Genomic DNA, 25,520 nt, shown 5'->3' with positions numbered 1-25,520 from the left:
AAGTGGATAAGCTTTTACCTTGGATGGCTATAGAACTTTTAATAGCTCTGGTCTTTGTTTGCTTTTGCTAAATCCTTTTCAAGTGGTGGGTTACCAGGCATTGTATTTTGTATAGGTATGCATAACCAACTATTAACAATGAGAGAACCTTCTTAAACCTCGTTGACTTGGGGATGATTTGAAATGACCGCCAATTATGACTATTTGATATTTATTGTCAGCAATGTGGAAAAAGAGACACACATAGAAACGAAAAAGCTATAATTTTGTTGAAGGAGCAAAGTTTAACTAACCATAACTCCGCTTCTGGATATCGTTTGAAGTCAAATGATATACCATTTTTATGTTTATGATGTTTATTTTTAAACACGAAATAAAACAAAATTGACCAGGGGAGGAATTTACGGCTCATTCGCCGTGGACGGTCACATTTTGTGTGAAAAACCCTCAACTTTTACAAGATAATACATCAGCTTTTCCATTTTGTCTTTTGGAAATGAATAAACCATTACAACAAATTTGTTTATTTTGGCTCGCCGTATATGTTAGTTAGTTAAACAGTTCAAAACAGACCATTACCAAAGATAATCAGTGTCTTGTTGAGGTATGGGGTGTGTCTTGTTGAGGTATGGTTCGCATGTTAGTCGCTCGGTAGGCTCGACACCTTCGGGGTCTAGCCTTTGCATGCGACTAACATGTGAACCATAATGCCAATAAAACACAGATTATCAATGGTAATGATCTGTTTCTCGCCCTTTATCTACATGTACTACATAATAGGGTGGATTTGGCCCGGGGGGTTTCTCAGTACAAATGACCATACGGGGACGTGCCGCAAATATGGGTAGCATTTTCAGCCTTTTGGTATATCAATGGCCCCTTTTTCAAAGCCTATTTTGGTATATAAAAGGGTCCTTTTTTCAAAATGTTGTCAATTTTTTCGGAAAATAGCCCAATTTTGCCTTAATCTAGCCAAAATTTTGGGAAAATTTGTAAAAACTAAGACAATTTGGGTTAAATTTGCCCGAAAATTTTGACTTTTGGTATATAAATGGGTTAAAAAAATTGTAAAAACTAAGACAATTTGGGTTAAATTTGGCCGAAAATTTTGACTTTTGGTATATAAATGGGTCCAAATTTCTCGAAAACTTGGTATATTTATGGGTCTACTTCCCAAAGCTCAGCGGCACGTCCCTACCAAAACCAAACTTGAGTACACCCCCCGGATTTGGCCATACTCTGGGTCAGACCCAATATGATGTTCAGTGCCACCGAGAGTCATTATGGGCCCGGGGATAAAATTAATGCACAGGGTCCCCTTTGATTAGCGATGACGTGCAGGACATCACAAGGGGGGCATAAAGATGCATGTAAGCACCAAGGTATAAGGACTCGCAGCCTCTCGAAAATGTTTTCTGTTTCAACTCTGTGTTAACTCAGGTAGATTTATCAATGAGTGCCCATATATGCATCTTAAGGGGGGACCACACCTTGTTTTTAGGTGGAATTTTGAATGGCCTTTTTCATAGACTATTAATAATAAAAGTATGGCTTGTTATATATCAATGTAACACACAAAGATTGAAGTTTCAGAAAATGATATTTTTTTGTGTGTGTCGATATGTATATGCAAATGAGGCGAGGTCAAAGGTCAAATATGTTCAAATGAGGCATAGGAAAAATGTGAATTTTGCCCCCAAAAAATAATGATTAAGGAGAACATTAAACTTACTATTTACTATCCAGATATGTTATATAGGTATAGCTTTGCAACTTAATGGAGAGACATTTTGAAATTTTTGTTTTCTGTTGCCATGGCATCCGTTTGGTGAAAAAAACAGATTTTTTGTCTGGATTTGACTTTGAAGACCTATAAATCAAAAAGTAAAGCAGATATCAACAAAAGCTCCCATTAAGTTGTAGAGTATTACAAATAGTATATGTGTGCCAAATTTCATGGTCATAGACCTATGGGAAGTGGAAAAGTTTTTGGGGCAAACTTCTGACATCGCCGAATTAAATATTGATATTTGTATTGATTTATATTTTTCCCAAATTACTAAAACAGTTTACACCATAAATTGCTGTTTGCTTTGCTGTAAATAATATTGTTATGAAATTCCTTAACTATCGCAGCTTGAAAAACAATAAAATACAAAAGAAATGATTTATATAGTAATAACATAAGAATGAGCTGCTATTTCTAGTACTTTTCCGTGACTTATCATCTTGTATTGGCAACAACTTTAGATAGGAATGTCCGATTGTAACCAAACAAAGACCAAATTAAAGCTTAGAAACAGTACAATTTACCTCTGACAAAATCTCCATTTTTACAAGGGTTTGGGAAGTTGAGGTGTGGTCCCTCCTTAACTGCACAAGTTTGTATCCAATCTTTCACTGTCTGCTTTATATTTCAGGACTTGTTGGATCCGCAGAAAGGGTATGTGAAAAATGGCTCCATCACATTGGAAGTAAAGATAGTAGCTGATGCATCACTTGGTGTCAGGTAAGTTGATAGGTGATGCAGTGGTGGTGTGGAAGTGATCTTGACTACTTAAATAAGTGCCAAAATCCTGCATAATGACCCAATATACCACCATGTCAACTTATTTACAGACATGACCTATGAATAAAGACAAAAGGAGTTCAACTTTGACAGGAGCTGAAAACAAGGAAACACTTACGGGTACAACAACAAGGGAAAGCACATGTAGTGCTACCTCCCCATAAAATGCAGGACTAGTAATCAAATAGAAATAAAGGAGAGCGCTGCGAATTTATATGGTGATCATACCAATGCTGCACACCAAAGGGAGTTTCCACAAAGTAATGTCAAGCTAAATAAGGATCTTATCAAGAAAATGTCTCATCATGAAGAAACTTACAAGCAGCCACTTTAATCAAACTTAAATGCAATGTCAATATTTCTGCTGATGTCTGTGTTTGTTTGTTATCAGGAGACTAGAAGCCCAGAGACAGAAAGAGAAGACAGAAGGTCACATGACCATGCAAGTACTGTCAGAAGATCAGTTCTATGGTCACCATGGTAATGACCTTTGTGACTTTGACAAGTTCAAATTCAGGTAAGCTGTGGTGAGAAAAAAGATATGACAAGCCCAGAATTTGTCAATTTAGTGAAATGTGAATGACTCACAATTGTTAATTTTATGAGGTGATTAACAATACAATACAATTCAATACAATACAATAAACGGAATTTATATAGCGCCTTAGCATAAGTATGAGCAAAGCGCTTTACAATGATCTTAAAAGTACAACTTACACTACATCTTAGGCTACAGTAAAATGTACAACTTAACTAAAAATAAAAAACTTAGTTTGGAAACGAATAGGTTTTCAGATTAGGTTTAAAAGTGGCCAGACTATGTGAAGTAAGAAGTTTTACAGGTAATTTGTTCCAGAGAGCTGGCACAGAATTGCAGAAGGCATTATTCCCATATGTTGTGTGAGTTCTTTTACATTCAAGCAGACTGCCATCAGCATGTGATCGTAGGAACATACATGTACCATCAGAAAATGTATGAGATTTTAGGAGATTTTGTATGTACAGTGGTGTTGTTTCATGTCTACTTTTATAAGTGAATGTGAGTAGTTTGTAGGTAATACGTTCATTTACTGGAAGCCAATGAAGCTCTTTCAGCAGAGGAATGGTGTGTTCCATACGGTTTGCCTTGAAAACAAAGTCTGGCAGCTCTGTTTTGTATCTTTTGTAGTTTTTGTGTGTTTTTTACAGTTGTTCCATATAATAAAGAGTTACAATAATCAATTCGAGAAATAACAAGTGAGCGGACAGCATGTTATCTATGCCTATGTAACAGGCCATAGATATTCCCAGTGGCGTAACAGTGTCATTAACTGTTGACATCTGCCATGATTTTGATTCATATATATACCGATTTGGAGACTTGTTTGATTTGTAATCACTTGTTTAAATCTTTCACCCATGGGGAAATATTTAAACTGAAGGTACATCAAACTTCAAAATTACTATGTGTGCATCTTTGGCACTATGTGAAGGAATCTATATAGCAACATGATGCACCCCCACTTTGTTCTATTCTATCAATATCAGAGATGCCACATTTCTGGGGGGGGGCTCACCTTGGAGTATCCAGTGGCGTAGCATCATAGGGGCACGGGGGGTTTGAGAATCTGAAAATTTAGAAAATGGCTTGTCCCCCCCCCATCAGACCTGGTACCCCCCCTCCCCAATCATCAGGGGTGTGATTTTTCCGGATTTTTAAATTCCCAAAATTCCCCGGGAAAATCAAAAAAATAATCTGCCGCAACGATCTTTTTAAAGAATTTCTTGTTAGTTATGCTCGCAAAATAATCTCATTTGCAGCTTTTGCCCGCCGTTACTGTGGTGCATGATCGCAGCATGTCCTTTGGCTACATGTAGTCAAACTTGTTAACAAAGCTATGTGTCACGAATACTCACGATATCATCTCCGTTTGCACGTGCGAAGTTCATAATCCTGTGTTATAATGCCCGTCTTTGTAGTGCGTATTTCCGCGATCGCGAATACTGAGCTATACTGCTGGCCATGTTTGATTGAGATCGCCCATGTGAAAGAATTGCATGCATATAATGGATCATCTTCATCTTCATTGGGTTACATGGCAACAGAACAAAATTGGTTCCATGATGCCGCGGGGGATCAATATATTGACAGAGACGGGGATCTCTCTGTGGATGAAGGTCTCAAAAATGCTTGGAAATTTAGTTGGCTGGAGGAAAAGCAAGACATTGCTGACTTGGTCGGTGCCGGGAGCACCAAGAAAGCTTATTTCAGGGATTATTTTAAGAAAGTCAACAAACGCGGCTACTGTAAATGCATGAATGCCAGTGGTGTGACTGTATGCTGAAATGAAATACGAGGATGGTGGAAGTATGTATTCACAGATAATAAATGTTTTTATACTATAAAGTGAAGTATTTTAACAGTTTCTCATTTTTGCATTTTACCCCATGAAATTGCATCTCCAGTGGTGCTCAAGTGTGTAAAACCCCTCTGGCTTCGGGGGGCTTCGCCCCCTCAAACCCCACCGGGGCGTTGCCCCTGGACCCGACCAGGGGCCCTTATGCGGGCCCCTGGACCCCGGGCCGCAACAGGCGAGAGCTCCGCTCGCTTCGCTCACTCCGCTTCGCAATTTCATTGCCTTGGGTTTTTTTTCTTAAAGCACCAATCACACCCCTGCAATCATGTTCGGTGTCCCCATATGATGACCCACGCTACGCCACTGGGAATATCTATGGCCTGTTACATAACAATATGCCCTGCATGGGGGTATAATAGAGGATGCAAACTATTAAATGTTTCTTTTCCTACTTTGTATCCACCAGGGAATTCCAAATTTTGAAATCAGCAACCTTCAAAGAAGTGATGGGAATCTTGTCACAAGCCATGGGCTACCGTGAGGACCAGTTACGCCTCTGGCCCTTCTCACAACGTACTAATCAAACATATAGACCTACTGTACTAGAGCTAGATGAACCAGGCAACTCTGTAAGTACCTTCTCACAACGTACTGAAAAATGAAACCTATAGACCTACTGTACCAGAGCTAGATGAACCAGACAAATCCGTAAGTTAAGAATTTATTTCTACAGAGAAATAAAATATTTTTAGTTTGCCTCAAACATCAACTCAAAATGTTCTGATTTTTATCCCCCTGGCTTTAGTCATGAGGGGGATATTGCAATAGTGTATTCCTTCTGTATGTATGTATGCGTGTTCCATTTTGGTTAGGTTTTGCCTTTCGCTTATTTTCTCGGAGAATAGGGGTCGCACGTTTCTCAAACTTGGTGGGTGGGTGCATCTTGACCCGAGACAGAACCGGTTTGTATTGGTCAGTGGTTCAAGGTCACGGAGGTCATCCAGGGGTCATCTGAGGTCAAATTAGTAAAAACTGTGTATGGGCATGAAACTTGGTGGGTACAGTCAACATTTAAAGCCAAATTTTTTAAGGTCATTTCAAGGTCACCAGGGGTCATCTGAGGTCAAATTTGTAAAAACTGTTGGATGGGCATGAAACTTAGTGGGTACAGTCAAAATTTTTGGAAGGTCATTTCAGGGTCACCAGGGGTCATCTGAGGTCAAATTAGTAAAAACTGTCTCACGGGCATGAAACTTGGTGGGTACAGTCAACATTTAAAGCCAAATTTTTGGAAGGTCATTTCGAGGTCATCAGGGTTCATCTAAGGGTCAAATTAGTAAAAACTGTCGTATGGGCATGAAACTTGGTGGGTACCGTCTACATCTAGAGCCAAATTTTTGGAAGGTCATTTTGGGGCCACCAGGGGTCATCTGAGGTCAAATTAGTAAAAACTATTGGATGGGCATGGAACCGCCCAGCCAGGGCATCGCGTGGTTCAAGAACCGCCTATTTTTCATTTTGTCACATTGAATTTTGTGTTGCATTGTATCCTATGAATTGTTTTTCCAGATATTAGAAGTATCAGAAGGTGACAGCCCATGGACAGTGTTTCTAGAAACCCCACACCCAGAGTGCCCTGATAGTGTTTTGCTGCCTTTTGATAAAGAAAGTAAGAATATGCATAATACAATTGGTTATTCTGTGTAACATCCAATGATTCCTCTGTCGGAGACTACCATGCTAAAGTTTGGCTTAAAATATAACAGGTGAAAAAATGACTTGTAACATCATGCATTGATATAGAATGGCATGTATGCATGCAGTTGGGTGCCGCGGCAGCACTTGCACTAGTTGCGTAATGCATGACTGGCACACGCTTCAGCGAGTGTACGTTAGGACTTTATTGCACATGCACCGTGCAGTAACGAAAACCGACTAATTTTCGCCTATTATAAGACAAACAAACTTTATCTCAACTCCAGTTGCACAAAATTGTCAAAACAGCCTGAAATTGTGTTTTTTATGTGGAAATTAACAATTATAAGGATGAAGACTTGTTTAAGTAGAATCATCTCAATTTTCCCTTCCAATCAAGTGAATTAAACTTCATATAAATATTTTTGTATCAAATATTATTTATTGTTTGCCTTTATCACAGCTGATGTGCTCTTGTTTTTGAAGATGTATGACCCCAAAGCCAAGATAGTATCCTACTGTGGACATGCCTATGCACCTATTTCCACCAAAATCAGTAAGTACACACATAAATAGAACCACATTTGTTTGATGTGATCATTTATTAATTTTTCTAATAAAGCATAATATAATTTTTTAATTCTAGACCAGGACATTACCAACAGTTATCATAGTCATAATATACACATATATTTTGTAGCTATTTTTAACATAGATTTTCCTTTCTTTATCAAATGTTTCATCTTTTTCTGCCTTTTATTCTGCCTCCACCAGATGTATTATGTTTCCTTGTTATCCGTCCGTTATTCTGTCCGCCCAAGGTTGCGAGTGCAATTTCTTGGAACTGGTCAGGTGTATAGTGATGCAATTTCTTGGAGGGGTGACAATAGGCAGTCTCCAAATTTCAGTAGGTTTTCATAGTAAAATATGGTAATTAAGTACCTAATTTGCATAATTTATGCATATCAAGCTTAATAACCTCGTACACAGATTATGTGGAGATCCGTATGGGTTACAGTGATGCAAGGTTCGCACTAACCTGCTTCATTGCGTCATGGACGCGTTTCTGAAACTTCTGATGCACAAATGTTTGTTTCAGTAAAACCTGTGAGTCAAAGAATGACGCAGACTGTCCGGGCCGGCTACATCAAATAAAACATGTAAACAATGAAACCATGTCGAAAATATCGTCATTCTTAGCTTGGTTTTCATCAATATTGACAAACTCACTTGATTTTACAGAAGATTAAGAATCAGCAATGATGCCTTTATGGTTGAATTTGCTAAGATCACCAAGTTTTGTTAGTAAAATTGCTGGAAATTACATAGGAAATTACGAGGACGAAAGCAAAATTGTCACCGGAAAATGATAAAAAATAATGGTCGCCAGGAATTGATCAATTTTCATAACTTTAACAAAAGAAACCTTTTTCATGTTTCATAAGAGCATAGAATAGAGTATATTTGACATACAACTGTTAAAATAAGACTGTTTTGTTGCTCCAAATGGTCAGATCCGAGCAAAATAGGTACGCTAAAAAAAGAAAAAATTGTGGAGAGTGGAGAAATTTTCGTACTTGCTATATCAAGCCTGTATGCTTCGTGCGCACTGGCCTATTGAATAGCAAAATTCAACTTTAATTTGGACTAAAACAGTCTAAAATTGAAATTTTTCAAGCGCTTCGCGCGCAAATGTCCTAGTAAAATCTAACAACTTTGCCACTTAAGTGCAGATGCCTTCTTCATGGTGCGTTTGGGGGCCTCCAAATTTTGGCCTGGCCCAGGGCCCCCAAAAAGGTAAATCTGGCCCTGGTGGGGGTCCAGAGGTTGGGGAGTATAAGCATAGTTACGTCATGAGAATTGTTCACTTGACCCCCTAAAAATAGTCATTTGACCTTGTTTTAACCTGCCAGCGCTACCCCTGCAGTGATGAAACTTGGTGGGGAGTAGCACAGACACATGCTGATCACGAAAGCAGTGGTGTAGATTTCTTTTTGACATTGATGGGGGGATGGGGTTTGGAAAAATTTCTTGAAGTATAGTGAATGCACAACCTTTTGGCGACTGAACAGTTTTATGGTACAATTGCGTGCAAAATTTTTGCCATATTGAAGCTAAACTGGTCAAATATGGTGCAAGAGTGGAATAAAATTGGCACTTTAGGTTAAAATGGCCAAATATATGAGGTTAATTTTGTCAGAAACTCACATTCAGGCATCGACAACATTGGGGGAATGATTGTATGATGGACCATCCTCCTCTGTCAAAATATTGGGGATTCCCCCCCCCCCCACCACCATCCCCTGGGATCTACACCTATGCACGATGGGTGGTAGCATCAAAAGTGTTGCTAAACTTTCACCTAAACTAAACTGTTCAAAATAGGCAACCTTTACTCAAAAGTTGCAGTTGACTCATCAAACCATCATGACCGTTGCACAAAAATGTCAACATTGATCAACCAAAAAATGATAGCAATCCATGAATCAGGACTTTATATCTGTATATTATAGTCTAGCATCGAATGCGTAACTATCGTGTGCAAATTTGAAGCTTAAGTTCTTGAGTAATCAAAGTCGGGATCACCATTAAGCTTAATACTTAACCATGTACTGTTACTGTATATACGTGCTACGCAATGTAATATTGAACATGGGAATATTATTATCATACATGTACATGGTGTATGGCACTGATTTCACGTGCTAATATTCCTGGCCAATAGTATGCCACAGATCTCTCTAATACACCCAATTTTCAACTCAAATATCTCACAAAAATGTATATGTTGTTTAATCAAAGTTTCAGGGTTGAAAATCCTAAATCGCTAGGCAAAATTCACACCAGTATGTTATTTGATTTTCTCTGCTTACAGGTCAGCTGATACCACTGATGTGTGAGAGAGCAGGATACCCACCCAATACAAGACTAGCTATATATGAGGTGAGTTAATGGGCAACTTTGTTGTTGTTCTTCTTCTTCCTTATAAGTACCTCCCTCATATGTATGAGTATTATCGCACTGCGTACAGACAAGCTGTACTTATTTTTACTCTGGAACCTAGAGTAGATGAGTGTATTTTTGAAGTACAGTCAACAGTATTGGGATGATCCCCTGCTCTTTTTGAATAGCTTGTGACGTTCTTTAACGTGCACACTACATTAAAATATGCATGTACACGGGACGGACAGCTTAAAGTAGAGTGAAGTGCCCTGGCTGAATTTTGATACACCACTTTTGATACGTATGAAAACTGTATGAAATAAAAAGTATTTGAATTGGAACCCTCATTTCATACACTTTTATGTATCAAAACTGTATCCAATTAACATTGCATACACATTTTATACATATCAAAAGTGTATCAAATGCCAAGATAATGTATCAAAAAAGTATCAAATGAAATGTATCCTTTCATTTCATACATATTTGATACATAATTATATCACAAGTGTATCAAATATGTTACTGTATCAAATCAGCGTTCCAATTTAAACTGTATCAAATTAGCATTGAAATGTTTATCCTTTCATTTCATACACATTTCATACATAATTTATATCAAAAGTGTATCGAATATGTTACTGTATCAAATCAGGGTTCCAATTTAAACTGTATCAAATTAGCATTGAAATGTTTATCCTTTCATTTCATACACATTTCATACATAATTTATATCAAAAGTGTATCGAATATGTTACTGTATCAAATCAGCGTTCCAATTTAAACTGTATCAAATTAGCATTGAAATTCTTATCCTTTCATTTTATATACATTTTATACATAATTATATCAAAAGTGTATCAAATATGTCACTGTATCAAATCAGCATTCCAATTCTAATGCTGGCCAGCGGGACCGCCCTATTTTTGATACATGCCATTTGATTCACTTTTGATATTTTTTGATACACTTTTGATACAGTTTTTTTATACACTTTTGATAGTTTTTTGATACACTTTTGATAGTTTTTTGATACAGTTTTTGATACACTTTTGATAGTTTTTTTGATACAGTTTTTATACACTTTTGATACAGTTTTTTATACACTTTTGATACAGTTTTTCAAATTTCAAAATTGGTCCAATCAAGCTCAAATTCAACAAGAATTATCCTTACATGATCTAAACATATTTGCAAACATTAATGACCCCAAAGCTCAAAGTGAAGGGGTCAAAGGTCAAATTTTGAAATTAGTCAAAAAGTGAGAAAGTATTGCAAAAAAACCAACCAAAATGGAACATACATACATCAGAGGGCCTGTTTGGAAAGCAGTGCTTGTCACTGAAGTTGTTACCCTCAATAAAGAGACAAAAAGGCTACCAATAACAAAAAGATTCAGCAGGGTTTTTTTACTATACAGGCATGTGCTATATTCATGCTTAATACATATACATAGAGGTCCTATATATAATATATAGTAAGCTTACCTTATCAGAACAAAGTCAATAAAATATCCTCTTTAATCACAGTCCCTGATTACAACTACATTGTAACCGAATGTGCAGTCTACAAGCATGTTTGTATCTTCATCATGATAAATAAAACACCATAATTTGCTCTAAAATACAGTACATTTCCAAATGCAAATCCTGGTGTTAACTCAACTGCATACATGCCACATGGGCAAATTTGAAAATGATGAGTCATTATCTAGACATGTGATCAGTTATTGATACAGTTTTGATATACTACAAAAGGTCAGTTTATGAAAGCCCAATTTGATACACTTTTGATATACCTCTAGCCACCCAAAATAAACTAAGTCCAATTTAATACGCTTTTGATACACTCTAGGCAGCCAGAATTTGACTCAGTCCAATTTGATACACTTTTTTTAATACACTTTTGATACACTGTATGCAGCCAGAATTTGACTAAGTCCAATTTGATACACTTTTGATATACATCTAGCACCAAAAAGTTCATTTTGATACACTTTACATACACTAAAAAACTGCAAAGTTCAAATTCGATACACTTTTGATACATTTTTGATAGTTAGGTGGTATTTGATACAGTTTTGATACCCTATATTTTCAGTTGATACATTTTCAATACACCCTTTGTATATCAAAACTGTATCAAATTGCTGTTTGATACAGTTTTAATACACTTTGATACACTTCTTGCTGTATAGAATAATTTTGACCTCACAGAAACTCTCCTTTCAGGAAACGGCTTAAAAAACACCAAAATCGTAAACAAAAGTTTCAACGACTGGCAACATATGTTCACAAAGACTAAAATCAATATTCACGATGTTAAAAGTGATGAAAAACTGGCGATAAAAGGTTAAAGTTCAAAGAATAAGCTAAAATTGCCAGCCGGAAAAATAAATGTTACACTCCATCCAACAATCATGCACATGGTTCTTCTCGTTCCTATTGTTTTTGAAACCCTTCAATTGCTCATATCTTTGGGACAATTTGTCCAATTTCAATGTGTTTTTTGCAAAATGTAGCTTTGCAAATGCTTTACACATCAAAGTAGAAATATGAAACTTGAATATGCCCGACTTCAGACTGATTTTGCTTGATCACACCACATATCTTTCATGTTATGAATTTCAGGAAGTGAAACCCAACATGACAGAGAAGATACCAGACCAGTCATTAGATCTGGAGAAAGCTCTGGATGAGTTAATGGATGGTGATATTCTAGTATTTCAAAGGTAATGTTGCCTGCTTGCTTATGCCTGTATCTTACTAAGCAGGCACAATAAGTTGAATGGTTTTAAAGGTCCACAATCGTTGGCCTGGTCAACTGGTAGGTGACTTTGTCCTTATAGATCACATTTCTGTATACATGTCTGGACTTAGGTGGTGTCTGGGCTGACATGCCCTGGGTCACATAACTCAATTATGTAGTTCAATATTCCAGATGTGGTGGTAGATCTTTAATGATCTATTCAGTTGATCGGAAACCAATTTGGCGATATATTGATAAAAAATTTGCTAGCATGACCCAGCCTCAAAATGGCTTCCAGATGACTGAAGGCAACATTCTGACCAATTGAACATTGATTTGTGTGTACATGTGTTGCAACAATACATGCAGAGTGCAGCTCATCACATACCTGTTATTGGCATTGATACTGTGTTTTGCATTTATACATGAAGGATCAAATCCTGAAGGCACTCACAGAGGCATATACCTACAAGATGGCAGACATGTGACGTCACAGGAATAACCTCTATTGCTACTGGCGTTGATCACTAATTATTTTATTCTGGCAAAATGGAGAAAGGTATCTTGGCGGTAACTGTAATATTTTTTGTGCTCTAGGACGTTGGTCACAGCTGTAATATATGTGACCGTCCATGTCGAAACGCTCGTAAAGTCGGCCCTTGGTCAATTTTGTTTTCTTCTGTGTTTAGTAAATATATAGCATAAGGTTTACAATGATATATCATTTGACTTCAAACAATATCCAGAAGCGGAGTAATGGCTTGTTAAACTTTGCTCCTTCAGTAAAAGGGTACATTATTTTTGTGCTACATTATTTCTCTTTTTCACATCGCTGGTATTAAATATCAAATTGTCATAATTGGCGGTCACTTCAAATCATCCCCAAGTCAACGAGGTTCAGGATTGTCCTCTCATTGTTGATTGTTAGTTAACCCACCACTTGAACAGGATTTGGCCAAAGCAAACAAAGACTAGAGCTATTTATAACTCTATACATAAGTATAAGCTTATTATCCTCTTCAACAATAGAATTAAAGATTGGCGTTTGACTGACACTAAAATGAGAAACACGTAGGACAAACATTAGATAAATATGAATACAACTTTTATGCACATTTTGCACTGTAACTCGAAATACAATTTGCCGACTTTACGAGCGGTTTGAGATGGATGGTCACATATAGACTATTCATACACTCCTAGATAGTGCAAACCAATCAGAGCAAATATTAAATTACTAGCCGTGCATAAATATTGTATAATTGCATGGGCGCGCAGTGCTTTTGAACACGTTCATTTTTCTTGCTGGTGGATGTATTTATAATTACTTGCATTTTCCAACATTTTAAGTGACAATTTTGTTATAAAAATAGCAAAAATCATGGGATTTTATAAACAAATATGCATTGAATCACAGTTCAATGTTGACGCCATTCTTGAGTCAGACACCCGACTTTTATGCCAGTTAACGTTGCACGTACAAATAAAATAAGCCATGTTTCTATCATTCATTTGTTTCTCACAGAGATGATCCCGGCAACTCTCGTTCTGATCTGCCTACCGCTAGAGACTATTTCCGTGACCTGTGCTACAGGGTAGAAGTGACGTTCTGTGACAAGGACAAGCCTAGTGATACAGGATTCGCACTAAAACTGTCACAGAAATTGAACTACTATGGTGTAAGTGTATTGACGAAGTCATGTAACTCCTTTATTCCAATTATGTGCCGCTTGTGCGCTTCGCAAGACAACATGACATTCTACACATTAATACTCCGGAACCGATACTGAAATCCCGTGTACGTGATAAGGTTATACGCGATCAGGGGGAAATATTTCGCGGGGTAATAGTACTACCAATAGTACCCCATTCACTCATCAATCGACTTTTTGACTGCTTTGCAAAATAGTTAAAACTATTTTTGGTCACATGATACTTGTTTAACCAATTAATTAGTGAACAAGAATATATTAATTAATGAAGGATATAATAATCACTATGGCGTGTGTGTTCAGAAAAGCTTGTGAACATGGTATCTTAAGAACCGCAAGTGCTATGATGATGAAACTTGGTAGGGGGTAGCATGACCAAAGTGTCTCAACCTGATTAGATTTTCAGTGCAAAATATAGTAATTAAGTACCTAATTAAAGGCCATTTTGCCCGGTGTCATCCGAGGTCAAATCATCATAGATTGTTGCAGGTTCGTGAAATTTGGTGGGAATGACCAGTCGACCACTGTTGCAAGACGGAAAAATGTCAAGGTCATTTTGTGGTCATTCTGGTCCAATCTCCATAGATTGTTGCAGATTCATGAAAGTTGGTCGGAAAGACCACCATAGCGAGACAAAAAAAATGCCAAGGTCATTTTGGGATCATGTTGGGTTCAAATTGACAGATTGTTGCAGTTTCATGAAATTGGATGGGAACAACTGCTGTGGCGAGACAAAAAATGTCAAGGTCATTTTGGGGTCATCCGGGGTCAAATCAATATAGATTGTTGCAGGTTCATGAAAGTTGGTGGGAATGACCACCGTAGCGAGTCAAAAAATGTCAAGGTCATTTTGGGGTCATCCAGGGTCAAATCATCATAGATTGTTGCAGGTTCATAAACTGGTGGGGACGAAAACTGTAGCAAAGGTCATTTTGGGTCATCCAGGGTCAAATCACCATAGATTGTTGCAGGTTTTGAAACTTGGTGGGAATGACCACCATAGCGAAACCAAGAATGTCAAGATCATTTTGGAGTCATCCGGGATAAAAATCGCCGTAGATTGTTGCAGGTTCATTTACTTCTACTACGTAATCGCAAAAGCAGGCGAGACTCGAGGTTCGAGAACTGCCTTGTTTTTAGTATGTGTTACTAACAATAAGTGTCATCAATGAATCTACACAGGTTGCCAAAGCTGTAGCAGACTACCTGGAAACTGACCCAATGTTACTACAATTCTTTAAAAGCCAAGGGTAAGCTATTGGTGCATCGTGATATAGTCATGGTGTAAACCATGTCATTTTATTTAGTAGGATCACTGTTTGTGAAATTCTTTTTAAAGCATATCATGTATGGGAGAGAAATCTTTTCTTTCAAACAAAACTTGATATGACTGTTTCAGGGAATCCAGGATAGAATTGAGTCACTCACTAATATTTTAATTGGATCAAAATCTGTTCATACAAAATTCTTGATAACACAAAATGTTTGACAAGTCCCAAGCATAATATTTTATACATTATAAATATTACGAACAAATGAATTTGTTGTTCATTCAGTGTCCGAGATACACTAATTGATAAAAATAATAATAAAAAAGTAAGCACTAAATAAATGGCATTTTGCAATCATTCTAATTTCATGCTAAAGGAATGTGTAAGAGATTGTCAGATTCTAATTTGCTCTAAGTATTGTATTAACTTAGTACTAATTATCAGAGGGCCAAACTACCCACTAGTGTGTTTGGCTTCATTTGAATATGGCATCGGGCAGGGTAGTTTCGATCAAGCTGAGGAGATACTAATAATATTGAATTTTCTTGACAGTCGCAGAGATGGACCAGGCCACCCCCTTAGTACATATGAAGACTCATTACGAGATCTTCTAGTAACACTGAAACCTAGGCAACCCAAGAAACTCTATTATGAAAGGGTGAGTACATTATCATTATGTAGGGTAAAAAAAACCCAGATCATACATAGTGGGTCTCACTAAGATTCAGCTGTGTAATCAGCATATTGGATCAAATCAGACCTCCAAATCAGAGTGCAATTTGTATTGTATAACAATTTGTATTGTGATGTGCCCTGAGTAATTTAATTTGATGACTTATCTTTGTTTACAATTAAAATCTATTTCATGAGACATTTTAGGGATTCCCCTTTCTTGCATCAACTTGATCAAAAACAAATTGAATCATTTCTAATTTTGGATCATATGGGAATTCCCCTGAGATTGTAAAGTGAAGATGACATCGTATGAGATTTACATCAGGAAGTGATGTCACGGGATTCCACTCAGGAAGTGATGTCATGTGAAAGGTGAATGTTATAATTAAGACTTGGGAATTTCCCAGACTGCAGAATAGTTCGAAGGTAGCAATTGCCTATTAATAGAATGGTTTTTTTTTCAGTGCTTGGTATATAAGAAAAATAATGTAAACATAATTCTTCACAGTTTATAGTGTTGATCTGGGCTAGCTAGCTAATATGCTTACAGTCCTATTCCTTCAAAGAGAGACAATTGCTAACCAGAAATATTTTACGTAGTCAATGCACTACTACCTGCCAGTGTTGTCGGAGAAGATCTAGAATACGTCAAAGAACGTACTTCTTCCAAGAAAGGAATACATATTCTTCTGCCGATTTGCATATCTGCCGAACTGCATAGCAGTCCTGCTTCCTGAAGATATTGTGTGAAAGGTGGAAATAGCACCATTTTGGGAGAAAGCAGCGCAAGGAGATAAATAGCGCAAGGAGATAAATATTGGGAGAAAGCAGCACAAGGAGATTTGTGTGAGGATTTTATTAGCAAGGATATTTATCAATGCAAGTGTACAATGGACTTCGCTGATTTTCGCAGGACAAGTGAATAAGGATATGCATCAGCCGTCCAGAACATTGCAAGAACTTTATGATCTCCAACAAAAGACTGCTGGCTAAGTACTGATTAATTTGAAACTGTAATTGTGTGATTTTATTGTTTATGCAATTGTTGTTATATGTACCAATAGATTTTGTTAGCTTAATCAAACAGTGTAATTGTGTTGTGCATTCGTACGCATGTTTTGGGTCCTTATTTCCAAAAATTGGCCAAATATTAAAATTTGACTTTTATTGCTAGTTAGGACTAACTAAAGGATTAGGATTTAGCTATGTTTCATTTGGCAAAACAGGATCCCAAAAAATTAGTTCTGTATTTTTCTGGAATAGGGAGTAGGATTAAGCTTCCATGTGGTAACAAGCAACAAGCAAAAAATGTTGGTCCTCCCCCTCCCAGTAAATTCAAAAGAGAGAGAAAGAGAGAGAGAGAAAAGAATGATACTGTTTACTGAAACTTAACAATTTTAGTTAACAAAACATGTTTTAACTGTCACTTCCATTGTTTACTTTGTCTTCACAGTTGGGTATCAAGATAACAGAGTTGCAATACAAGAGAATATTTAAGTGTGTATGGGTCATCCCCAAACTCAAACAGGAGGTAAGAGGATGCATTCTTTATGATGTACACTATCTAGCCATTGGGCTATTCCATTTAAAATCCACACTACCCCTGTGGAAGATTTTGGAAATGTCTTCTATAGGGGGAGTATGAATTTCAAATGGAATTAACACATTAGGCAACTCTATTAGAATTTCATACACCCTCAGATAAAGATTCAATCTGAATCTTCTACTGAGGGAGGGTGAGTTTCAAGTAGAGTTACTAATGTTAGGCATGTCCACTAAAAATTGAAGTACTTTTAAATTGATTCAGACCTAACTTATTGGATGGGAATTGATGAAAGAAACATTTTGGCGTTTAAATAATCTTAATCGGACGTTTCATTCCAGAGATATGGCCTTTCGAGTGTCACGGTTTTATATAGGGCTGCTAGAACATGTTAAAAGTTAAAGTCCAAAAGGAATACTAACAGAAAGTGCAACTTTAAGGTACTTTTTCTTAATGTATTTATTAACTATCTTATCTGGAACATTATATTTGCTTATAACAACATGAAAATAAGATCATCCTGAAAATTTAATCGATTTTGTTGACATACAACAAAAACTATAAGACCTCAAAACCCATGGTTTGTTTGTTGAAACCTCAAGCATGATCATAGATGGCCGCCATGGAAAATATCTCCATAGAGGAGATGAACAATAAGTGCATTATTTCAAATGAAAAGCGGTAGTCTTAAACATTGTTCAATCTTTTAAGGTCAGCACATTTTATCTTCAAAAATTATTATATTTCATCATGGCATAAGTTTGGTAACATTAATCACTACCAATTTTGAGAAATTTGCTCCAACTCAAAGGTTATCTTTACTACATTGAGCAATACACTGTGTGCATGGAAGCCATGATGGTCCCCGTTTTTTATACTCCCTATGAAATGGACATGGTAGTGAGAAGTGCAGGGGAAGTGCATGATTTGAGATGATGGGCGCATGTAGGCTTAAACATTCTTAAATTTCTTAACATCCTACACATTTTGTCTTCATAAATAGTTAAATTTTATGAGTATGTAAGTTTGCTTGTCTGATTCACTCCAAATTCGGAGATAATTGCGTTTGAACACCTGATGCACGGAATGGTGTCACTTCAACCTGTTGCAGTTCTCATCTCATTAAATTTTTCATTAAAAAAAGTTGATCTCTTCATGCAGGAAGGTCCTCTCTATTTACTGACCAAACAGGAACAAGTTTGGTGAATGTTTTCTGGTGGAATCAGGAATTTCTTGAAACACCCTGATATAGGCCTACATTTGGATCAAAACAAGTATGTACGCCATTTAACATGCCTGGGATTTCTTGTATCGATCAGTTTCTCCATAGACAATACGTGTGTGAGTGCACGCACACAGTAAATGAAAAATCGTTCTAGTGGAAACTGTATTGAGAGTGGGCATCCCTACTAATGTGTTCATTCCATTTGAAATTCATACTCCCCCTGTGGAAGATATTTCCTAAATCTTCCACAGGGGTAGTGTGGATTTTAAAGGGAATAGCACATTGTGGACCGCCTGCAATGATTTCAAAAAGTTGATTAGCTGCAACCTGATGACTGAGATGTAATAACACTTAAAAGAGTGTCAAATCAACATTAAACTGTGCATGATGCATGCAGCAACTGTTTGCTTGGCTATTAATTGGCAAAAATTATATTGCTTTTGTAAAGGCACTCATTTCAAGGCCAGTGAGCAAAGTGCACAAAGGCCACTATGTACTGAAGAATGCTCTGAAATTAAGGGGCGCTAAGTCTAATTAAGGTCACCAGAGGCTATGGCCTGCTGGCCTCCCTGGATTTAAGGCATGTGGTCGGTGGACATATTGACAAAATCTGTTGGTTTTGCATGTTAACTGCAAGAATGGAGTTGTGATTCACTTATATGCATATTTTTGTATGATTTTTCTCCTTTTTACTGCTTTGAAACAAGGTGTACTCCCTCCAAGAGAGGTACAAGCTGAGATTAAAAAACAGGATTTTATGCCCAAAGCTCTTTAATATTTTTGAGGCGACCATGCTCTCTTGAGAAATCTAATTTCAAATTATATCAGCACAAGAGACTGTAAACACCAGCCTGCATAATTACCACCACACATATTTCTTAAGTATATTTTCTGTTTCTTTTGTGACAGGATCTTGTTCTTTATCCCAACAAGACAGACACAGTAAGAGACTTACTACGAGAAGCCCACAAACAAGTGCAGCTGTCAGAAAATGGCACTGGAAAACTTAGGTGAGCTACCATAGTCAGATAAAGTATAGATTGATTGCACCTTGATAATTATATTGCATTTATCCGTGTAGTGGATGTGACATATAAAAAGCTTACAATGTACCAGATGATGTGTTGGTGATACACAATCATCAACCCTATTGATCTATCAGAAATGTAATTGGGACATCGTCACTGGGCGGGAAAAACCTCATATGTACTTTTTGCCCTTGAACATGGATGAAGCAAACCATTCAATATAAAGTCTTAACCTATAAGGCTTTATCCATTTTCAAGGGCCAAAAGTAAATGAGGTGTTTCCTGCATGTACTTTTGGCCCTTGAACATGGATGAAGCAACCTCTTTAATATAAAGTCGACACCTACAAGGCTTTATCCATGTTCAGGGACCAAAGGTACATATGAGGTTTTTCCTGCCCAGTGACGACATGTAGACAAACAGTAATGTTGGTGACATCTTAACAAATGTGACCATCCACCACGAAGTGGTAGTAAAGTCGGTTCTAGATCATTTTCTGTTTATTGTAGATTTTGAAAGAATCTACTTTCAGCTTTAAAATGACACCTCGACCAGCTTCATCGGACATCTGGAAGTGAAGTTATGGTTCATCAAAGGTCAAATTCCTAATATACTTTACATAGAAATCCATATACTGTTTTGATTGTAGCTCAAAATGGAAAATGCCGACTTTACGACCAGTTTGTGGTGGATGGGCACAAATAGACTATGCCATAGTCAATTTTTGAGAAATATAAAAATATGTTATTAATCCTGATAAACGTATCGTGTACTACAAATCTACATATAGGTATTCCGAGTGATTCGTGTCCTGCCTTGCTTTAAAGAATTACTGTTTACTTGAAAAAGGGCTCCCTTCATGCCTGCCAGTCATTTTCCTGGCAGTCTGTTTATTTTGGAGAATTGCTCATGTTAGTGACTGCTGTCCCCCCCAAAAAAAAAAATCGACTATGAACATTGGATTGTGGTTAAGTCATTTGACGCTACAATGAGAATAAAATTGGCTCCACTCTATGTAGGGTATTTCCAGTTCTTCTGAAGTGGATCAGCTTTGACATGAATTGCATTTGTACATATAAATCTTGAATTGTGTAATTAGGATCATCTTCCAGAAGCCTCCTACTACATGTATGAGAAAAGTTGGAAAAGAAGTTCGGTAATTGATCGCTGACGATTCTGTCAGTCAAAGCTCAAGATTATCGTGTAACTACAATCCTGGACGAAATCGTTTGAATACTTTGACATAGTTCAAATGTACCACAATTCTCCCTGTCAACCCAACATTGATTGGTGGGGAGGGTTGTAGTAGGAAAGGGTTCAGACTTCACACCAAAAAAGGGCTAATTCAGAATGTCAAATGCAGTAAGCCAAAAAATTATGTTCACCTCCCGTATATCCTAAACAAAGACGGATATGTCATAATTGAATTCAACAGCCAATAGCTGCATCTTTTATCTCGAATTTACGACCTCATTCATTGAATTTGTTCAAGAAATAAAGACAACGATCCAAAAACCCAAGGAAGATGCAAATTTAAAAGTTACAGTTTACTGCATTAAATGCCGTATTGATGTGTACACAAAGCGTTCTTGAACAAGAGAACTAGCGCTGCGCCTTTGATTAGCACGTTAAAACTAGCGTCGTGCTTTCATTGATTAGAAAACAAAAGTACAACTTTTGATTTCGTTTCCTCATTGGGTTTTTAGATCACTGTTTCTTTAATTCTCAACCAGTTTCAACATATAAGGTCTTAAATCCGAGCTAAAGAGTACAGGTATTGACTGCTTGTTTTAATTAATTTTGACATATTTGTATTTATTTAGGATATACAGGGTTGAACATTACTGGTACCTTAATTCTTTGGCTTACTGTATAACATGAATGTGGTTTCCAACTAGTCCTACATTTACACAAGTGTTCCAACTACTTTTGACTGGAATTTTAGAGCGATGTCTTCATTAGTTATGTAATACTAACCAATTTCAGGGGCTAGTTTTTCTGGCCTGTATTATATTTTGTTTTGGTTTCCTTGCTACAGGTTAATGGATGTCATTAGCAACAAAATCTTCCAGGAACACAAAGAAGACACAAAACTTGTGCAACTTTCCAATAACAGAAGTACAACATACAGAATAGAGGTGAGTGAGCAGCTGTGTAGGGTTCTCATTGGCATGCAGGGATGGAAATCTTACAGAAATGGGGCATAAGTTGGATTATGGTATTTTATCAAAAGAAGAAGAGGGGAAATAATTTGGGGTGGTGATACCCCTCTTAACTTGTGTGGTAGGCTGTTCCCGGACGAGCCCCCATATATGCTCAATGCAGCATGCAAGCTGTCGTCTACCTGCCACAGAGATGTCACATTTCCGGGGATTAAAAAAAAAATTTCTGGATTTTCAAAAAAAAAAAAAAAAAAATTTTTTTTTTTTTTTTAAATTTTTTTTTTTCGCTTTTGGAGTGGCCCTATTGTCTTATCTTTCTGCTTCACATATATCAACATCAGCCATATTGTCCATGTAATAAAGCCAAAAAACTTTTTTTAAGAGTGTCTCTTGTACATAAAAGTATAGGAAACTGAAAACTTTAAAGCATGTTTTCTGGAAGAAGGAAGCACTTTTATTAAAAGTGTAGAACAAGCCAGGAGCTTTGAACTGTTCTTTTACCCTCTGAAATGGCCTTTACTGTGGTGCTAAATGTGCAGAAACCATCTGGCTTGGGGGCAAAGCCCCTCGACCCCTACCAGGGCTTAGCCCCTGGACCCCACCGAGGGCCCTTAAGCGGGCCCCGGACCCCCTGAGTCGTGTTCTTGCGAGAGCTACGCCGCAAGTTCAGGATTTTTTGGGTCAGCCTGTGACATCTCTGCTGCCAAAGGTCAGATCAATTTTCAGAAAATGGATCTTTAATCTCATTACATCACTGGACATGGAAAAGCTATATTGCTCTATAAAAAAAAAGTCTTCTTCCTTATAGCAAAAATGTTGTCAAACTGCTCGTCTTGCCATACTAATCAAGAAATGGTATAGAATTTGCCTCTAAACTGTTTACTTGTTATGTGCAAGTTGAAGATCAACGATGGCCTATGGCCATCCAATGGCCTTTGGCCTTGTTTGTACTATATCTCAGCACAGTACATAGGCAAAACTATTCTTTTTCTGATTTGTGTCAGCTACATGAACAATTTGCACCTTTTTTTTTTCAAAATTGGATCAAGTTTAAATTTGTACCCCTGTTCAGCCACAAAAGTAACATTTTACCTAGAAATTGGATTTTTGTAATAACTCCATAATGATAGGTCGTACAAACTGTACATTGTTTTAACCCTTGCGATCAGACTAGTAATTTTGTATGTCTTTTAACAAAAGTGGAGCATTTTCAATTTTTTACCCCTGTACTAACTATGACCTTTCGTGACCTCTATCAACCACCAAGGGTCAAATCCAAAATGGCCCCAGGTCTTAAAATCAACATTTGACCTTTTACTTCATATGTGTAAATTCCCATACTTCTTTTGAAAGTGCACAATGGTTCCCAGTTTGGGAGCTCAGCAATTGTAATAGAAGTTGATGATTTGACTTTGTCTCTTGTAGGAAGTGCCATTAGACCACGTTAGTCTCGGTGAGGATGAAATGTTAGTGTCTATAGTACATTTCGAGAAGGAACTCTTTTGTACATTTGGAACACCATTCCTACTAAGAATCAAACATGTAAGTATGCGGGAACTCTGTGTGCAATCTGAGTACAGACCAGATGCACATAGAAAAGATGACATTCAAATATTCACCATAAAAACTTCTGTGCTTTGTTGAGCAGCCATAAATGCTTGTACAAAATAATTAATGTGCTTACAGAAGGTCTCCATTACAACATTCTTCCAGGAAGGAAATAAGTATTATACTATGACCTAATTGTTCACGGCAATTGATCATATTATTCAGCAAGGTCCTTCTGCACTCCACTGATTGGCAGCGTTTACACAGAAGTAGGGTTTTGGATTAGCTAATTGAATCACGTCATCATCATATCGGCACTTGTTCACCAAACAGGCTGCGTATCATCGTGTGACTCCGATGTGCCCTAGTTCTCTTTACGCTACAATTAGGAAGGGCAGTGCGAAAGGACATAGACGAATAGTTAGTTGGCCATGATTGTTTATTTATTTGTTTTTTATTTGACAGGGAGAAGCATTCACAAATGTGAAAGAGAGAGTGAGAGATCAGCTAGATATATCAGAGGAAGAGATGGAGATGATTAAATTCGCAATTGTTGTCATGGGCATGCGAAGTTCTATCCCTGATGGTAAGACATGGAGATGCAAGAATTTTGACAACTTTAAGTGCAGTTTTCTCGGTGTTGCGTTTTATTTCAAGGCAAAGTTTGTAGAAACGTAACTTCATTTCAGGAGACCGTACAAGGTTGGGTGAAGTGTTATTTTGAAGCTTCAGGTATGATCTCTCCAAATCTGAAAAATCTGTTTTGTGAAGGGCCAACTTCTGGGCTCTTTTGTGGTGTACAATCGCATATATATTCCTGTATGTTAATGCAAGGAAAAACCTATTTTGGGGATATTATTGGTCACTCTGCCCCTGGGTCCCTAGTCCCGGGGAAGCTAGTGATACTTATTATGGATTTAAGTTGGGGAATATCATCAGCTATTTGAGGAAAATATAGTTTCTTTCTTAACCAGGCAGTCACCCACCTTTGCATAGTATTTTTTGTGGGGCCTGGGAGCACATCAGACATATCGAATTGCATCCTGAATACGGAGAATATCCTTCTGACATCAAATAATTTAGATTTTTTGAAATTCGCGATAATACAAATTTCATGGCAAATTATAAAAAATGGATTTTTTTTTTACATCTAACAGTCCTCGTAGTAAAATTTTTAATTTTAAAATCTAATGATATTTACTTAAAGTATATGTAGCTGGGAGGAAAAGCCAACGATCATTTGAAAATTTTGACTTTTCATATTAAAGATAAACATACGAAACATCAAAATTATCAAATAATCGTCGGCTTTAAATTTGTTCCCAGCTACATACACTGTAAGTACATATCATAAGATTTTTAAATTTTACTTTGAGCACTTTTGAATATGAAAAATGAACAAAAATATAATTTTTTAAAAAACAATTTGCCATAAAATGTGTATATCGCCAATTTCAAAAAATCAAAATTATTTGATACTAGTATCAGAAGATTATTCCTTGTATTCAGAATGCAATTTGTTATGTCTGATGTGCTCTCATGTCCCACAAAAAATACTATGCAAACATTGTTATCCAAACCCTTAAAGTAATATGAATTATATAACTAAGCAAGCCTTAGTTCACTAAACAACATGTATCGTGAAATGTATCCATTATAGCGCCAATCCCAGACATGCCAACTAGTACGGTTTCACCGTATTTTGTCCAGTAAAACATGAAAAATACGGTGGTACAGTCAACTCCCGATAGAGTACTCAACGGTATTCGATAATCTTTGACTTAAATAATAATAAGTCATTCTTCAAAAAGATCAATGGCTGTATAGACAACCAATCTGAATTGACATTGTTTGACCGATTAAAAAGCATGGTAATGTAGCTGTCATTTGATTGGTTGATATTTGTAAATTTGCATCAATTTGGCACGCTTATCTTAAAAGTACTCTGGCATCGTAAATGTTTGTGTTTGCTTGCTCTTACGTAGCTTCCACCACCACAGATATTGCCGGCTGAAAGTCAAAAGGTACCAGTAGTCACCCTTGCAACAAAGCACAAGAACTTGAA

At 37.0% G+C, this 25,520-nt stretch overlaps 1 protein-coding gene across 1 annotated transcript in view; it reads left to right on the top strand.

Moving 5' to 3' along the window:
- Positions 1–25,520, top strand: part of LOC140151144 (ubiquitin carboxyl-terminal hydrolase 7-like) — a 42,209-nt gene that overhangs the window by 13,034 nt on the left and 3,655 nt on the right. The window contains exons 7-21 of the mRNA XM_072173369.1: positions 2,421–2,509; positions 2,961–3,086; positions 5,372–5,534; positions 6,475–6,574; positions 7,064–7,156; positions 9,476–9,543; positions 12,174–12,274; positions 13,817–13,970; positions 15,186–15,253; positions 15,827–15,932; positions 17,403–17,480; positions 19,627–19,727; positions 21,784–21,883; positions 23,333–23,449; positions 23,921–24,041. Of these exons, the coding sequence (XP_072029470.1) occupies positions 2,421–2,509; positions 2,961–3,086; positions 5,372–5,534; positions 6,475–6,574; positions 7,064–7,156; positions 9,476–9,543; positions 12,174–12,274; positions 13,817–13,970; positions 15,186–15,253; positions 15,827–15,932; positions 17,403–17,480; positions 19,627–19,727; positions 21,784–21,883; positions 23,333–23,449; positions 23,921–24,041 (1,585 nt within the window). The remainder of the gene's footprint in view (positions 1–2,420; positions 2,510–2,960; positions 3,087–5,371; positions 5,535–6,474; positions 6,575–7,063; positions 7,157–9,475; positions 9,544–12,173; positions 12,275–13,816; positions 13,971–15,185; positions 15,254–15,826; positions 15,933–17,402; positions 17,481–19,626; positions 19,728–21,783; positions 21,884–23,332; positions 23,450–23,920; positions 24,042–25,520) is intronic.

This window comes from Amphiura filiformis, chromosome 4 (genome assembly GCF_039555335.1).
Source record: "Amphiura filiformis chromosome 4, Afil_fr2py, whole genome shotgun sequence".
NCBI classification, from domain to species: domain Eukaryota; kingdom Metazoa; phylum Echinodermata; class Ophiuroidea; order Amphilepidida; family Amphiuridae; genus Amphiura; species Amphiura filiformis.
The sequence above is the reverse complement of the archived record's forward strand: the minus strand, read 5'-3'. Positions and strand labels throughout refer to the sequence as shown.